The sequence below is a fragment of the Carcharhinus amblyrhynchos genome, chromosome 15 (genome assembly GCF_965287045.1).
Source record: "Carcharhinus amblyrhynchos chromosome 15, sCarAmb.v2.hapA, whole genome shotgun sequence".
Lineage (NCBI taxonomy): Eukaryota > Metazoa > Chordata > Chondrichthyes > Carcharhiniformes > Carcharhinidae > Carcharhinus > Carcharhinus amblyrhynchos.
In genome coordinates, this window is record NC_137338.1 from 55,238,901 (window position 1) to 55,254,599 (window position 15,699).

A 15,699-nucleotide genomic window follows, 5' to 3' on the forward strand; every position below is an offset into this window, starting at 1 on the left:
ACCGCTTTGTCTTTCAAAGCACAATTGAGTCTAATGGGTTTTTACTGTTCCCATTAACTCTAATGTGAGTAAGTTTGGGTGCAATTGTCACAAATGTGTAATTATGGTATTATAGATTTTTAAGGATAACTGTTTTAATGACATATTTCTGTTTCCAAAACTTTACAATCCGTTTTTAAAAAGTATTTTTCAAAATGCAAGTTTGGACAAATGACATGCCACCTTCCATGTTTAGTCAAACCTCATCAGACCCCTATGTTTGGAGCTAGGCATGAAAAGTCATTAAAAATGAAAATACTCCTCCAAGGATGTCCATTGAATTCTAAAAGGTGTGACAAACCCCTTTATTTCTGAAGGAACAGATGATGGGAAAGAACTTCAAAGGACCGCAACATAATTAATTTCTGTGCTTGGTGGAACAATACCTAATTAAATTAACATTTCAGCCATTTTATGTTTTAGAATTGCATAAAGTCTATTTGAAAACAGCAATTTGTGTGCGAAATCACAGGAAGAACACTGAGAAACAACATCAGAGAGGGTTCTTGCCAAAGGAGTACAAAGATGAAGACATTAAGAAATCAACTGCTATTCTGAAACCGCAGAATTAGTGAAGAATAGGAAACCTTCTCATGCTACCAAAAATCCAAAGACCTAAAATTCTCTCCAAATCTGTTCCCAAAGTCAAAGAGGGAGATGTAGAATCCTTCTTTACTGCTTTCAGTAAAGTAGACAATCAGCTACACTAACCCCAGGAAGTATGGATACTGAGGATTCGAGGTCAGTTAACAGAAAAACCCAAGAGATGTTCTCTACAATGACACCTGAAATGACCACTGAAAACAAACAGAACTATGGATTCAATCCTGAGTTTCTATGAACTCATGCCAGAGACATATTGCAGAGCTCCCATAAACTGCCCATGCAAACGCATCTGAAATTTGATAGAGTTGGACAGATTGCATTCGCCATTGGCCTTATTGATGTAGCTGACATGTGATGGAAGAGAATTAGTGTAATTAGCGGAGTTTGAAAGTTACCTTTCTTACAATGTTAAAATGCAGCTTGAGGAACAAAAGGTTTTATCAGCAAGGACATCTGCCATGAAATCAAGGATTATGAATTGACTCACAGACCTCTGAATCAAGGAGGCATTGTCAAATAGTTTGTATCAGCAGGGAAAAGATAAGAGGGAAGCAGAGGGAAAGGAAAAGAGAATGGGGACACATGTGAAACCCCTTCTCAACCTTGAAAAGAAGAAATGTTAAAGGCAGAGTTTTCGGACAATGTCCTGTAGCAAACCAGGTCACACAAATGCAAAAAAAGCCACAGGCAGTATTCAAATCTCAGTGGTCATTATCGTCACAACACTTTGTGCCAATGCAAAGGAAAGCACAGCGACCTATCAGAATTTTGTATGTAAAGGAGAAATGGTCCTCTGTGGTTCCATAGGAACAGGAAAGGAGATTAACATTCTCTAGGATATGGGTTCTTGACAGACACTGCTGGCAGGGAGAATTAAGAATTTGCCACACAGAAACAGGACAAATTCCAAGTGATAGTCAAAGGACTGGACTTTGAGATACAATTGGTGAAAATTCATTTAAAGAGAGAACTCGTTACTTGGCTGATGACAGTGGTTTCAATCTCAACTTGCCCATGCAGAGGGTCAACTGTCTGCTAGAAAATTACCTCATAGTCTGGAAGGTGTTATTGAATGAAGCTCAGAAGTAGTCCACAGAGGCTGAGCAAACTGAACTACTTCAGTAACAGGAATGTGTAAAGTTGCAGACAGCTAAAAAAAACTTCAGGATCCCTTCAGAGGTAAAGGATACAACCCAAAAGTTGGAATGGCCAGGCTAGAACCCATAAAATTAAACAGATAGCATCAAAGTATAGATGAGGCTAGTACAGTTGATGAAGTTTATATGGATTTCAGCAAAGCCTTTGACAAAGTCCCACATGGGAGACTTGTAAGGAAGGTAAATGCAGGTGGGATACAGGATACTTTGATAACATGGATGCAAAATTGGCTCCATTATAGGAGACAGAGGGTGATGACAGAAGACTGCTTTAGTGACTAGAAGCCATGTCCAGTGGCATACCACAGGGATCTGTGCTGGGTCTCTTATTATTCATCATTCTTATTAAAAAACTAAGTGGAGGGTAGGTTTAGTAAGTTTGTGGATGACTCAAAGATTCGCTAGGTGGTTAACAGTGAGGTTAAGTGTCTTGGGCTACAAGAAGATGTAAATGAGATGGTCAAATGGGCAGATAAGTGGCAGATGACATTTAGCCCTGAAAAGTGTAAGGTAATACACTTTGGAAAGAGTAACTTGGCAAGGACGTATTCAATGATCAACATGACACTAGGATGTTCTGTGGAACAAAGGGATGTTGGCGTGTTTGTCAATAGATCACTGAAGGCCAAGGGCATGTTAGTAGTAGGGTGAAAAAGGCATATGGGATACTTGCCTTTATCAATGAAGGCTTAGATTACAAAACAGGGAAGTCATGTTGGAGTTGTATAGAACTTTGGTGAGGCCATAGCTGGAGTACTGTATGCAGTTCTGGTCACCACATTATAGGAAGGATGTGATTGTACTGAAGGGGGTGCAGAGGAAATTCAGCAGGATTCTACCAGGGATGGAACATTTAAGTTATGAAGAGAGGGTGGATAGGCTTGCATTGTTTTTGTTGGAGCAGAGAAGACTGAGGGGTGACCTGATCAAGGTGTACAAGATTGAGGGGCATGCGTAGTGTGGATATGGAGCAGCTGTTCCCCTTAGTTGAAGGTTAAGTCACGAGAGGACACAAGTTCAAAGTGAGCGGCAGAAGGTTTAGAGGGATATAAGGGAAAACATTTTTGCTCAGACAATGGTGACAGTCTGGAATGCATTGCCTGGGAGGGTGGTAGAGGTGAGTTGCCTCACATCCATTAACAAGTACCTGGATGAGCGCTTGGCATGCCATAACGTTCAAGGCTTTGGGCCAAGTGCTGGTAAGTGGGATTACATGGAAGGTCAGGTGTTTCACATGTGTCGGTGCAGACTCGACTGATCGAAGGGCCTCTTCTGCACTGTATGATTCTATAAAAATGCATAAACATATCCAGGGACAGTGAGGGGGATGCCAAATCAATTAAAAGAGGCAGAAAGGGGATCTGTTGAAGTCCCAAATCAAAATGTCCTTTGGAAGGATTGAGATCTCAAAGTATACTTAAAGGGTTAACAGCTGGCCATGAACTAATGAGCTCTGACTGTCAAGAAGTAGTTGCACACATCAGTCCATTTTGAGTTTCGGCTATTTTTCTCCAACACTTTAAGCCTACCCCTTAACTTGCTAATTATGCAAATGAGAAGCTAAGGGAAACTGAACCTAATGCAAACCATGACTTTGATAAAATAATTTGTGAGTTCAGGGGTAGGCTTAAAGTGTTGGAGAAAAATAACCAACGCTCAAAACGCTGCATCTGTCGATTTAGCTCAAAAAGAATTAAATAAGTCCTGATCTGAATGGAATGAGGAAAACCTGAGAGATTTGAAACTATTCAAAGGACAAACCAGACAAGAGTATCAGACGTTCTTGCTAAAACATGAAAAACATCTTAATGGCACACTTGTGTCAGCAAAAAGGGACTTGGACCAAAGCAGGAGTGAGTTGTTGGTACAGAAGGAGGTAATTGTTAACCTTCTCACTCAAAAGGGAGAATTTAAAAGGTTTAGTCTGGAAAGTGGACAGAAAATGCCTGCAGGTGAAGATGCAGCAATTGATTTTGCTTTAGATTTGTCTGGCACATTCTTTGAAGCATCAATAATGGAAAAGTTACAGATAGTGAGCTCAGAGAAGCTCCAAAGTTACAATCTATGCAAACTGTTGTAAAAAAAAAAGCTGGGAAAAGGGAATCCACCAGATAGAAAATAATTGGGAAATAATAGAAAAGGAAGAAGACAATAGGAAAGTGCATTGCGTCAGTTACTGTAATGTCAAACATTTGTATATATCTTTTGTTTTCTCGTATAGGAATACATATATTTCCATTCTTTCTGGGGAGGAGAAAGATGTCACAAACATGTAATTGTGGTATTAGAGACTTTCAGCACAGTTATTTTAAAGGCACATGTCTGTTTTCAAACCTTTGCATTGAGTTTTTAATAAAGCCTCTTACAAAAGGGAAATATGAACAAAAGACATGACACCTTCTGGTGTTAATTTAAATGTTATCATTTCTCCGAAGCTAGCTACAAAACTGGAAAGACACCAACAGAGATGTCCTTTGAATTCTAAAAGACGTGTGTGGTATGTTGGTTTTGACTGGCTAAGAAAGCTTGTGAGACATCCCTATGTCTGAACAATATGTGGTTTATTATACAAACATTGCTATTTACAGATATACAAGGGGAGGCAATGACCTAATGGCATTATTGCTGGAATATCAATCCAGAAACTCAGTTAATGTTCTGGGGACCTAAGTTCAAATTCTACCACAGCCAATGGTGGACAATGATTTCAATAAAAAATATCTGGAATTAAGAATCAACTGATGACCATGAAACCATTATCGATTGCCTGAAAAACCATCTGGTTCGCTAATATTCTTTAAGGAAGGAAGTCTGCCATCCTTTCCTGGACTGGCCTACATATGACTCCAGAGCCACAACACTGTGTTTGACTCTTCACTGCGGTCTGAAAGCCACCCAATTCAAGGACAATTAGGAATGGGCAATAAATACTATCCCGCTACCGAATAAAAATCACATATTGAACTTTCTCCTTCAGACTCTTCATCATCTGACTCTCTTACATCATCATGTGAGCAATACGGTTTCTCCAGTCCACACATTAACCCTTTCAGCCTCTTTTGTCTTTGTCCAAATATATTTATATTTACATACTACCCCTTCTGCCCTCAAGCCTCTGACTTCATAGGTCGAAGCAGTCTGGAGATCTTGCTGATCGTCTCCTTGTGAGGCTTGGAAGATTGGTAGTTTCACTTTGGACCTGTTTTCTTCAATTTTGTTGGTCTTCGGTAAGAATTGCAGTACCTGATGCATTGTCTATTCGACTCTGAGTATCTGGATTTCCCAAGGAATGTGCTTTCAGGGATATGTATTAAGTAAGATTGTTGATTGTCATCCCTTTGGCTGATGACACTTTCTCTGCCTGGGTTTCTTATCCATACCTTGTCTTCTTTGTTCAGCCTGAGCAGGTTTCTGGTACAATACCTCCTATTATAAGTGGAGTTTGCTGCAGGACTGTTCTCAAATTTAACCTTCTGATAGTTCTAGGCTGTTAACCCTAAGATGAATTTCTTGTGTAGCATAGGAAACTGTTACAAAGCCTTCTGCCCAGCAGCAGTTCAGATGGCGATAATCCACATTGCGGTAAATTAGGCCTGAACGTTCAAAGTGCCATTGGAAATCTTCAAGTCAGTATCAATAGTGGGAAAGCCCCTTTCTGCCTCACCATTGGATTAGGGTATTGCAGGGAACTCATGAGATGCTGGAATCTGTAACTTTCAGAGAAATTGTTGAAGCAATCGTTGACGAATTGTGGGCTGCTGTCGGATACCACCTGGTCCTGAATGCCAAATGTTGCAATAATTCTTTCAATAATCTGATGACTAACTCTATGATCTTTGTTTGTAAATGGCTCATTTTAACCCACCTGGAAAAGCAATCAATACAATGAGGAATGATTTGTCATTGTACATAAATAGATCCATTCCCTAACGGTCCCATGGTCTGGTATAGAACTGAATGGGGATAAGGGGCTTCCTTTGGATTTGTTTGTGCAGTGCACATACCAGGCAGTGTGAACTCATCTTTTCAATCACTCTTGATATTCCCGACTATGTTACTGCAGCTTGAACTTGTGCTCTGCATTCTGCAATGCCCATGGTGGATTTATCATAAAATCTCTGAACGGAATAAGTTGAGAATTCCCAACTGTCCATCGTACACCAACAGATCATCAATTATAGTGAAATGTTTCTGTTGTTTGAAGTAAATATTCATGGTCATTTCACTGGGGCACTGCAGTGGGCAATCTTGCTGCGTCATTGATGGATGGAGATGCATTCCTCCTTCTGCAGATGCTCTTGGCATATCTGTTGTAACTTTATGGAGCTTGCTGGCAATTGTGTTGCCACAAACTGGGAATAGGACTCAACATCATCAATAAGATTAACATTTTGTGTTATGGGATGGCCGTACTGTGGCTCTGATTAATTTGTCTGCAGCTTGCCCTGGACATTACACTGCCTTGTAAGCAAAGCGCGTCAGTTGCAAGCAGAATCTCTGGACTCTGGGGCATTCTGGTGAGTTTCTTTTCTTCCAGCAATGAGACTAATGGGTTGTGGTCTGTCTCGAAGAGTTCTTTCAGTCTAGTTATATAGTCAGAGAATTTCTCACAAACCCACATGGCTATGAGACCTTCCTTCCCCATATACTGCATATCTCATTTCTGTGTCAAATAGTGCCCAGACATCTAATAGATGGGTCAATGATACCTATTCAGTTGTTCTTAAAGCAGGACTGCCCCTAGTCTTAGAGATGTGGCATCAGCTACAATTGTGGTCAATCAGGATGGGTGATAGTGAGCCAAGCTATCTGATGAGAACAGTATGTCTTTAATCTGTTTGAAAGCTGGCTTCTGCTGTGCATCCCAACAGCATGCTTGGATCTTCCCCAGTAGTTGTATCAATGACTTGAGTCATGTTTGGCAGCTGATTCACCATACCCAAGAATACCTGAAGATCTGGAACTGTGACGAGGTTAGAAATGCTGTAATAGCCTTTGTTGTTTGTTGATCTGCCAAACCCAGCTTTGACAAAGGGTCATCTGGACTCTCAACGTCAGTGCTTTTCTCTCCTTACAGATGCTAACAGACCTGCTGAGATTTTCCACCATTTTCTCTTTTGGTTTCAGATTCCAGCAACTGCAGTAATTTGCTTTTATTAGGCTTACATTAACACTGCAATGAAGTTACCCTAGACACCACAGTCCGCTGCCTGTTTGGCTACACTGAGGAAGAATTTAGCATGACGAATGCACCTAACCAGCACGTCTTTCTGACTGTGGGAGGAAACTGGAGTACCCGGAGGAAACCCATGCAGACACAGGGAGAACGTGCAGACTCCACACAGACGGTGATCCAAGCCGTTTGGAATCAAACTTAGGTCCCTGGCACTGCAAGGCAGTAGTACTAATCACTGTGCCACTATTGGTATTGAGCTTTGAGAGCTTGGTCAAGCTACTGTCCACCAAGAACATTGGGTAGATTTCCTTCACCTCAGCCTTGTTGAGTTGGATCAGATCGACACAAATGCAAAGCATTTGGTTTAGGAACCAGACCATTCTGGAAAACCATTCAGTCGGCTTAGTGATGGAGGGAGATGACTCCCATTTTGATTATCTCGCAAGTTGCAGCAAGACCTGTTTCATGAGTGGATGTGGTATCTTCCTTGCAGTGAAAAGACACATAGGTTTAATATTTTTCATAATGATATCCCGTATTCTGTCACCCGAGTCCGGTGAATAGCTTTGGAAAATCTATTTTGAAGTCCTACCCAGATCCTTGCTGGTTGATTTTCCCAATCTTTTGGATGAGGTTGACATAGGTTTTTTTTGCCTCAAGAGAGAATTCTTGGTTTGTTTCTTCTTATATTGGAACATTGCTTGCAATGTACCTTGACCTGAAACTTAATTCCTCCTGGGTTGTAGATGGCTATAGACATTGTTTTACTTGTCATGGTTCTTCATCGGACAGGATTGTTACACTTGCTCCTGTATCCAATTTGAAATCAGTGATCTGTCCATTTGTACAAATGTTGGTATTTTAGAAAGTGTACCTTAGACCTTTCATCTTGCTCAGGGAGCATGCTCTTCCTGTTTTTGGTGAGATGGCCTTGTGTGTGAAGGTTCTTTTGTGATCCTCTGTGTATCCAGAGAATTTTGTCTTAACCATCCCAACAATGAAAGCAATCTGCAGTGCTTGCTGAGTACTATTTGCTCCTGTAGGGCTCTTTGGTGCCATGACGCTGATATGGTTTACTGACCTCTTGAGCTTTTGTTCTATAACACACCATTTTTGCCCCACGTGTCTTTGAATGCTTTTGTTTAATAATCTGCATCATCACTGGGCATTTCATGAACCATGGTTTGTCCTCCATTCTTAGTCTGACCTTATTTTGCTGATAAACCTCTCATTATCTAACTAAGTGTATCCCCTTCTCCAAAGTTATCTTTGGATTGCAGTAGGTCACAAAAATCTGTATTGATTTTCTCCTCCAATCACTGGTCTGTTTTTCTCCCATGTTTGCTACTAATAGGTTGACTAATGAGCTTATCAACAGCAAATTAGGGAGAGAAAGAGTCTCCAATTGGAGGAGCCTTGTGTACAGAGATAGGAGAGTGTGCTGAATTTTTCATGGCCGTAGGAAGTGAAGGTTTGGCAGAGCTGCAGACTAGGAAGCCAGATTTGGGAACCTGGGGAAAACAAGATCGCATTGAGCCTGGGGAGGTCAAAGTTTCAGTGGGCTTGTGGAGGGCAAGTTCATATTAGGCTCAGGAAGGCCCAAGTCTCATCAGGCCTGGGGAAGGAATGGTGCTCAGGTGACTATATGAGAATGAGTGACTGGGCAGGACTTTCCAGCCGTGCTCACCCCAAAACCAGAAATTCTCATCTGAGGTCAATAGACCTTTGCATGGTTCAGCACCCCCCCCCACTCACTCCACTTCCCATGGCGGGCGGAATGGGAAAATTCCCCCGTGTTGGGGAGGGAATCACTGTGTGTGAGGAAGGCAGCTTTGATCTCCTTATGTGAGGAAGAGTGTTTTTGCTCTGGAGGGAGTGTAGAGAAGGTTCACCAGACTGATGACAGAACTGATCTATGAAGAGAAATTGAGTCAGTTAGGATTGTATTTCAGAAGTTCAGAACAAAGAGGAGGGATCTCATGGAAATCTATAAAGTTCTAACAGGGCTAGACAGGGTAAATGCAAGGAGGATGTTCCCAGTGGTGGGGATGTCCGGAAGCAGAGGTCACAGTCTGAGGATACAATGTTTGGGACTGAGATAAGGAGAAATTTCTTCACTCAGAGAGTGGTCAGCCTATGGAATTTGCTACCACAGAAAGTAGTTAAAGTCAAAACATTGAATGTTTTCAAGAAGCAGTTAGATATAGCATTGAGGTGAAGAGGATCAAAGGGTATGGGGGGAAAATGGGATCAAGCTATTGCATTGGATGATCGGCCATGATCAGAATGAATCGTGGAGCAGGCTCAAAGAACCAATTGGCCTCCTCTTGTTCCTATTTTCTCTGTTTCTGTGTTTCTGCATGGCGGGAGGGACGAGGGACTGCGCGCAGAGGGAGGGACGAGGGACTGCGCGTGGAGGGAGGGACGAGGGACTGCGCGCGGAGGGAGGGACGAGGGACTGCGCGCGGAGGGAGGGACGAGGGACTGCGCGCAGCGGGAAGGACGAGGGACTGCGCGCGGAGGGAGGGACGAGGGACTGCGCACGGAGGGAGGGACGAGGGACTGCGCGCGGAGGGAGGGACGAGGGACTGCGCGCGGAGGGAGGGACGAGGGACTGCGCGCGGAGGGAGGGACGAGGGACTGCGCGCGGAGGGAGGGACGAGGGACTGCGCAAGGAGGGAGGGACGAGGGACTGCGCACGAGCAACTTTGCATGGAGGGAGGGATGAGCGACTGTGTGTGGGAAGGCCACAGTGTGGCGCAACTCCTGATGGCCCAACTTCACTGGGGTCACTTCCTGCAATTCGACACATTGTTCAGTGCAAGGTAGGGATAAATATCTGTACAAATTGCAACTTACTTGAAATAAGTCATATGAATGAAGATTTTGTGGCTCATCACTTCTGTAGCCCAAGCTGCCCTGGCTGTCGGTTATGTCTCCATCGTCAGCCCCCTCTGACTGCTCCATGGCACGCTCCTCACAGGGAATCAGGAGACGGGATCCGGTATTCTCCCACTCCCTCCTATTATGGGCCATCTTCTCTTGCGGAGCCAAAAGAGGAAATTGAAAGCTTGATGGCTGGAAGATTTCAGGGTATCGGGGGTGGGGGCAATCAGGTGGTGTCTGTCAGCACGATGCCTTGGCAGGGAATGCCAGCAGGGGTGGAAGCAGGTGCCAGGGTATCGGGTGCTGGGATCACGGGGCGAGGGGCGGTATCAGTGGATGGATTGATGTGGACATTTGAGGTGCGATAGATGGGACTATTGCCAGGATGGGATGGACACTTACCTTGCTGCCGAACAAGGACAGTCATTTCCTTTCAACATTGGGCACCGATGATTCATGTCAGCGTGTGGGCACTGACACTCGCTGCCACCACTTCCCAGGCTGCATTGCTGGCCCAACCTCTGGGTCATCAACCATCTCGAGGGAAGAAGATGGCCCTTCTCTCCATCATCCAGTAGCTGTCCCAGCTCTCCCTCCATATAGCTGCTCTCTGTGTGCCATCTCTCTGTAATGTGACTGGCAGTGTGTATTGTTAATGTTTAAATGCAGCTGCCTCTTGTTAATGGCACATAGCTGTGGCCACATTGAGTGAATCATGTACCTGGAGCCTCTGTAACAGCGTGATTCACATGGAGGCTCTTTCATTGCACTGAGTGTTGAAATATTGCGATGTGGAGCACGCCTAAGAGACCGACATGGAACACTCCTGTTTTCTTACCATTACGACACTTGGACATTTTTTAGGAAAATTCTGCCCAAAATACTTGTTTGATTTCTCTGCCATTTCCTTATTCCTCATTATAAATTCTCCTGTCTCTGAATGTAATGGACCCATGCTTGTCTTTGCTAATCTTTTCCTTTTCACATACCTACAGAAGTTTTTACAGTGCATTTTTATATTTCTTGCTAGATTGCTTTCAAATTCTACTTTGCTTTTCCTTATCTGTATACAAGCTTACAATTTACTACAGTTTGAAGGGAATGTTGCCCTCTTGGAGGTGCCATCATTTATTCCTCACCCAAGATCACTAAAATAGGTTATCTGATCATTATCACATTGCTGTCTGTTGGATACTCCTGTACACAAACTGGTTGCTGTACCTCCTGCTGTATAATTGTGAGTGCACTTCACAACTGGTTGTAAAGCACTTTGGGACATCCTAAGGTTGAAAGATGCTATATAAATGCATGTGTCTTTTTTTTGAAGAGGGTTGAAGAACAACCACTGAGTGAAAATGGGATGCTTTCAAGCAACTAGTCCAGAGTGGGAAAGGTGAAGGCCTGGGTACAGGTGGCTCAGCCTCCCTTTTTCCCATTATTGGTGCAGCCCTGGTGAACTAGGGGATAGTTAAAGTGGTTTGATGTCATGGGGGAAGAAAAATATAGGAAAATACAAAATAAATCAGTATCAGCCACTTGAAGGAAACAGACGGGCTGATGCAAAGAAATCTGAGGCAATATATTTTGGGAGGAAAATAAGGAACATTTACGTATTCCGAGAAGAATATGTGACCAAATTAGAGATTTTGATCTTTAAACTTTGATTGTACACTTCTGAAGTTGGGTTGAAATCGTGTAGATCTTACACATTTTTTCATTAAAGTAACACCAATTATGTTGAAAAATGAGGCTCAGTTACTTTTATCCCATTGTAATATGTCACACATAATGATTCCTTTGAATTGTGCAGAAATCTAAGATTTCAACATATGAAAAAATGTGGGCATTCATGAACAGTCGGAAGCAAACAGCTTTGCTGAAGAACAATGATGAGGGAATTCAACGTGTTCTCACCACTGACTATGCTCTTCTGATGGAGTCAACCAGTATTGAATACGTGACTCAGCGAAACTGCAACCTGACCCAGATTGGTGGCCTCATTGACTCAAAGGGATATGGCGTTGGAACACCTATAGGTATAACAATGATCTAATATTTAAATTTTCACCCAGTTAAAAGTATACCATTACTTGGGAATGGTTTCACAGGGAAACATCTGGCCATTCGTGGGTAATATAGTTGGGGGTTAAGCAGTAGATGCTTCTGCATTTAATTTTGGGAACGGTGCAATACATTAAGCAGGAGGAATTAAAGTAGGAAGAAGGGCTCAACAGCCATTTAAAAAGAGTAAAATTCTCCCAATTATGCTTTTTGTTTGAAACCAGAAATTGCTCTTGGCCAAGTAACTCTGCTTTAACTAACAGAATGTAGCACCATCATGATCATTCACATCCATTGCATTGCTTTCCTTGTACAGTCCATGTCACCAGCCCATAGTTAGCTATAATTCTTGCAATAAGTTGTCAGTTCAGTGTGTGGAGAAACTGTACATTTGTATAATTATTTTAATACTTGTCTTGAGTAACTGACTTTATCAACTGATATTATCCAGTCACTGCTTGTATCTCGATAAACTTCAGAACCCCATATTTTATCCAACTCCTGCTTTTACTACTTTATTTCTAACCTTGACCTCCCTAATTCTCCAAAGATTCATTGAATCAAATGTGGCTCAAAATTTTGGATTCTGGTTTCATTGGGTGGAATTTTATTGGTATGTCCACCCAAGGTTCATACGATCCTACCCAAGGCCAATGGAGAATGCCATTCTCTGAGCCTCACCCGCTCCCAGAATTGGGGCATGCACACTGGTAAAATTCTGGCCATTGTCTTCCTTCCAAGTCCATGCCCCCTTCACCATCCATGAGTATAGGTAAAATCGTGATATTTCAATAAAAGGAACTTAATATACATGGTAATGGTACAATTTTCCAGATTTTCTGCAGTTAAAGGAATGAAGCGCCTTCACTATTTTAATCATGCCATCCTTTAATATGCATTTATTTCATCAATTCGCCGTAGGTTACATGAATTCGGTTACTTGTCCTATATTGTCCTCAGGGTATATTTTCAGTTTGTTTCTCCCAACTGAATAAGGAGAACATTTCTTTTGGCCCAGTGACCCCCAGAGCATGTTAACATTGGATTAATATTCATCAACAGATCCTGCTGCTTTTTGGCTAATGATGCTATGTCAACAAAATTTTGTACTGAATTTAATGGTCATCACACTGGCCCTATCCTTTGACCAAAATTCCAATGGCAATGTGCTGTAGCCGCTTCAGGGAGCTGAAAGGTCACCAGGCAATAATCTGCCTGCTATTGGAGGTCCATGCCTATTGCATTAATGGCCACTTCTGGGACTGAAGTAGCCCCGGGACCAGGAGTAGCACCAAGAGACCTATAGGAGAGATAAGTGGGGTGTGTAGTATGATGGGCAGAATCAGAGACTTGGGGGAGATGCAGTAAAAGGGGCTAATTCCACCTATATGATATGCGACTGAAACACACCATCCTAGAAAGTGATTCAATGTCTCATGATTTTATTCTCCCTTGCAGACCTCATGGCAAGGAAGCTTACAGTTAGAGATGTTCCTTACCTCAGCAGACTCTGTAAATATTCAGCATTAGCGTAATGAGATAAAAAGTGTGGACATGCTGAGTCAGCTAGGTGAGCCCCAGCGAGGGGGGAGAGGGAGTGCAGAGGATCAAGGTGGAGCTCAGGTATTTCAGCAGAGCTGGCCCTTGTTGCAGCATGGCCAAAAATACCAATGGCGGTGGAAATGAGGCCCTTCAATACTTTTAATTTGCCACTTAAGGGCCTCAATTGGCCTAGGGAGGATCTTCCCCACCACTGACTTAACCAGGGAGAGTCAGGAGAGTAACAGACTGTCCACCCCATGCCTTCTTACCTAATTTAGCAAACCCCACCCAGCTTTCTGGGAAGAATTAAATTCCACCCCTTAGTGCTGAGGGTTAGTCCTTCATATTCAATTTTGCTTTGGAATTTTATTTTTAAATTATTATGATTATTTATTTTAATTGAAAACAATGAGTAAAATATGCAGTAAAACTGAATGCAGTTGCAGGTAAACACAAAGTTTTCATTTCACTAATTACTAGAAGGAACAGAGTCAAAATTAGTGTCTATGTATATATATTTATATATATATGTATTTACGTATGAATTATATACTGAATCTTGTCTCCTAACATTGCTTGGAGAAAAATTCACATTGTTAGATAACCAATTTTCTTTAAGGTCAAATCAATTTGATTGTTTATAGCTACTAATTATTTTTTCCTGGTAGAACAATCTCTTTATGCGCAGTCCTCGTTTTATATGATTTTTATAATGAAGTTAAGTATCAAAAGCATTAATTTCCAAGAGTTTATTGTGGTACCACCATTGAAATTTCAGTCATAATTACGAGTAAAAGTGGAATTTAATTGCATAATTGCACTTCAGTCTTTTGTAAAACGTATTGCTAGTTATGGAAGGAATTACCATGTCCAGTTGAGAAATGAAAAGAGCAGGGAGATGAAACCAAGTTGCATCAGTAATGGTGTGCTGAGATGGTCAAATGAATGTAAATGACTTACTATTCGAACACCAATTAATTTCATATTTTTACTGATTTTAATTATTATTTTATTTGCCTTTATTCGATAACAGAATCCTTAATTGAATATGGATGTGCGATGGACTAATGTTGTAAAGTGCAACTTCAACCCCTGGCTTTGGAGACCCAATCTTAAAACATGACCAAAGAATGTTAAGACTTGACTTTTTGTCTGAATGGCATCAAAATGAGCTGCAATCAGGGTTGAAAGAGCAAAAATAACTCCATCCTCCATATCTGCCTGTGTCTAACTCTGGCCTCCTGAGGATTTTTGATTTTAATTGTTGCACTGTTGGTGACTATGCCTTCAATTGACTAGACTGAAACTTTAGAATTCCCTCCCTGAACTTCTCTGCCTCTCTACCCCTTTTACCCTTTTAAGATGCTTGTTAAAACATATCAGTTTGCCTTCTGCCATAAAACTGCCTTATCTGGCTCATGAATCATGGCTTCATGATTCTCCTATGAACTGCCTGGTGATTTTTCTTATATATCAAAGACACTATATAAATTCAATCTGTTGTTAAATTGGTGAGGATGTTCCAACCATTGTGGATCAACTTGTTTCTAGATTAGAAATTCATTCTGCTCACTGATCTATATTGGCTCGCTGTCAGGCCATGCTTCAATTTTAAAATTCTCATTCAAGTTTTGATGCCCCACCATGTCCTCTCTCTCTCCATGTTAGCCTTCTCCAGCCTTTCAGCCATCTGAGATTTCAGTGTTTCTCTATTTGAGCCTTTTCAGCATCCCTGATTTCCATAGCTCCTGGATTGTAACCAAGCCTTCAGCTACCTCGGCCCTACGCTTTTGAATTGACTCTCTAATCTACTCTGCCTCACTTTCTGGGCAGCACATGGCACTGTGGTTAGCATTGCTGCCTCACAGTGCCAGGGACCTGGGTTCAATTCCAGCCTTTGATGACTATCTGTGTGGAGTTTGCATATTCTCCCCGTGTCTGCATGGGTTTTTTCCGGGTGCTCCGGTTTCCTCCCACAGTGCAAAAATGTGCAAGTTAGGTTGATTAGCTATGGTAAATTGCCCATTCTGTTAGGGGGATTCATAGAGCAAATACATGGGGTTATGGCGATAGGGCCTGGGTGGGATTTTTGTTGGTACAGGCTTGATAGGCCAAATGGCCTCCTTCTGCACTGTAGGGATTGTATGATTCCTCTTTTAAGACATTCCTTAAAGTCTATCTCTTTGGCCAAACTCCTGGTCACATGTCTTAATATCTCTTTATGAGTCTTGA

General features: G+C 42.1%; 1 protein-coding gene across 5 annotated transcripts in view; it reads left to right on the forward strand.

Annotated features, from left to right (window-relative positions):
• The window catches only part of LOC145353312 (glutamate receptor ionotropic, kainate 1), a 304,940-nt gene that overhangs the window by 267,867 nt on the left and 21,374 nt on the right, over window positions 1-15,699 (forward strand). For all 5 annotated transcript variants that reach the window (XM_080203956.1, XM_080203958.1, XM_080203957.1 and 2 more), the window contains one exon: window positions 11,675-11,900. In XM_080203956.1, the coding sequence (XP_080060082.1) occupies window positions 11,675-11,900 (226 nt within the window). The remainder of the gene's footprint in view (window positions 1-11,674; window positions 11,901-15,699) is intronic.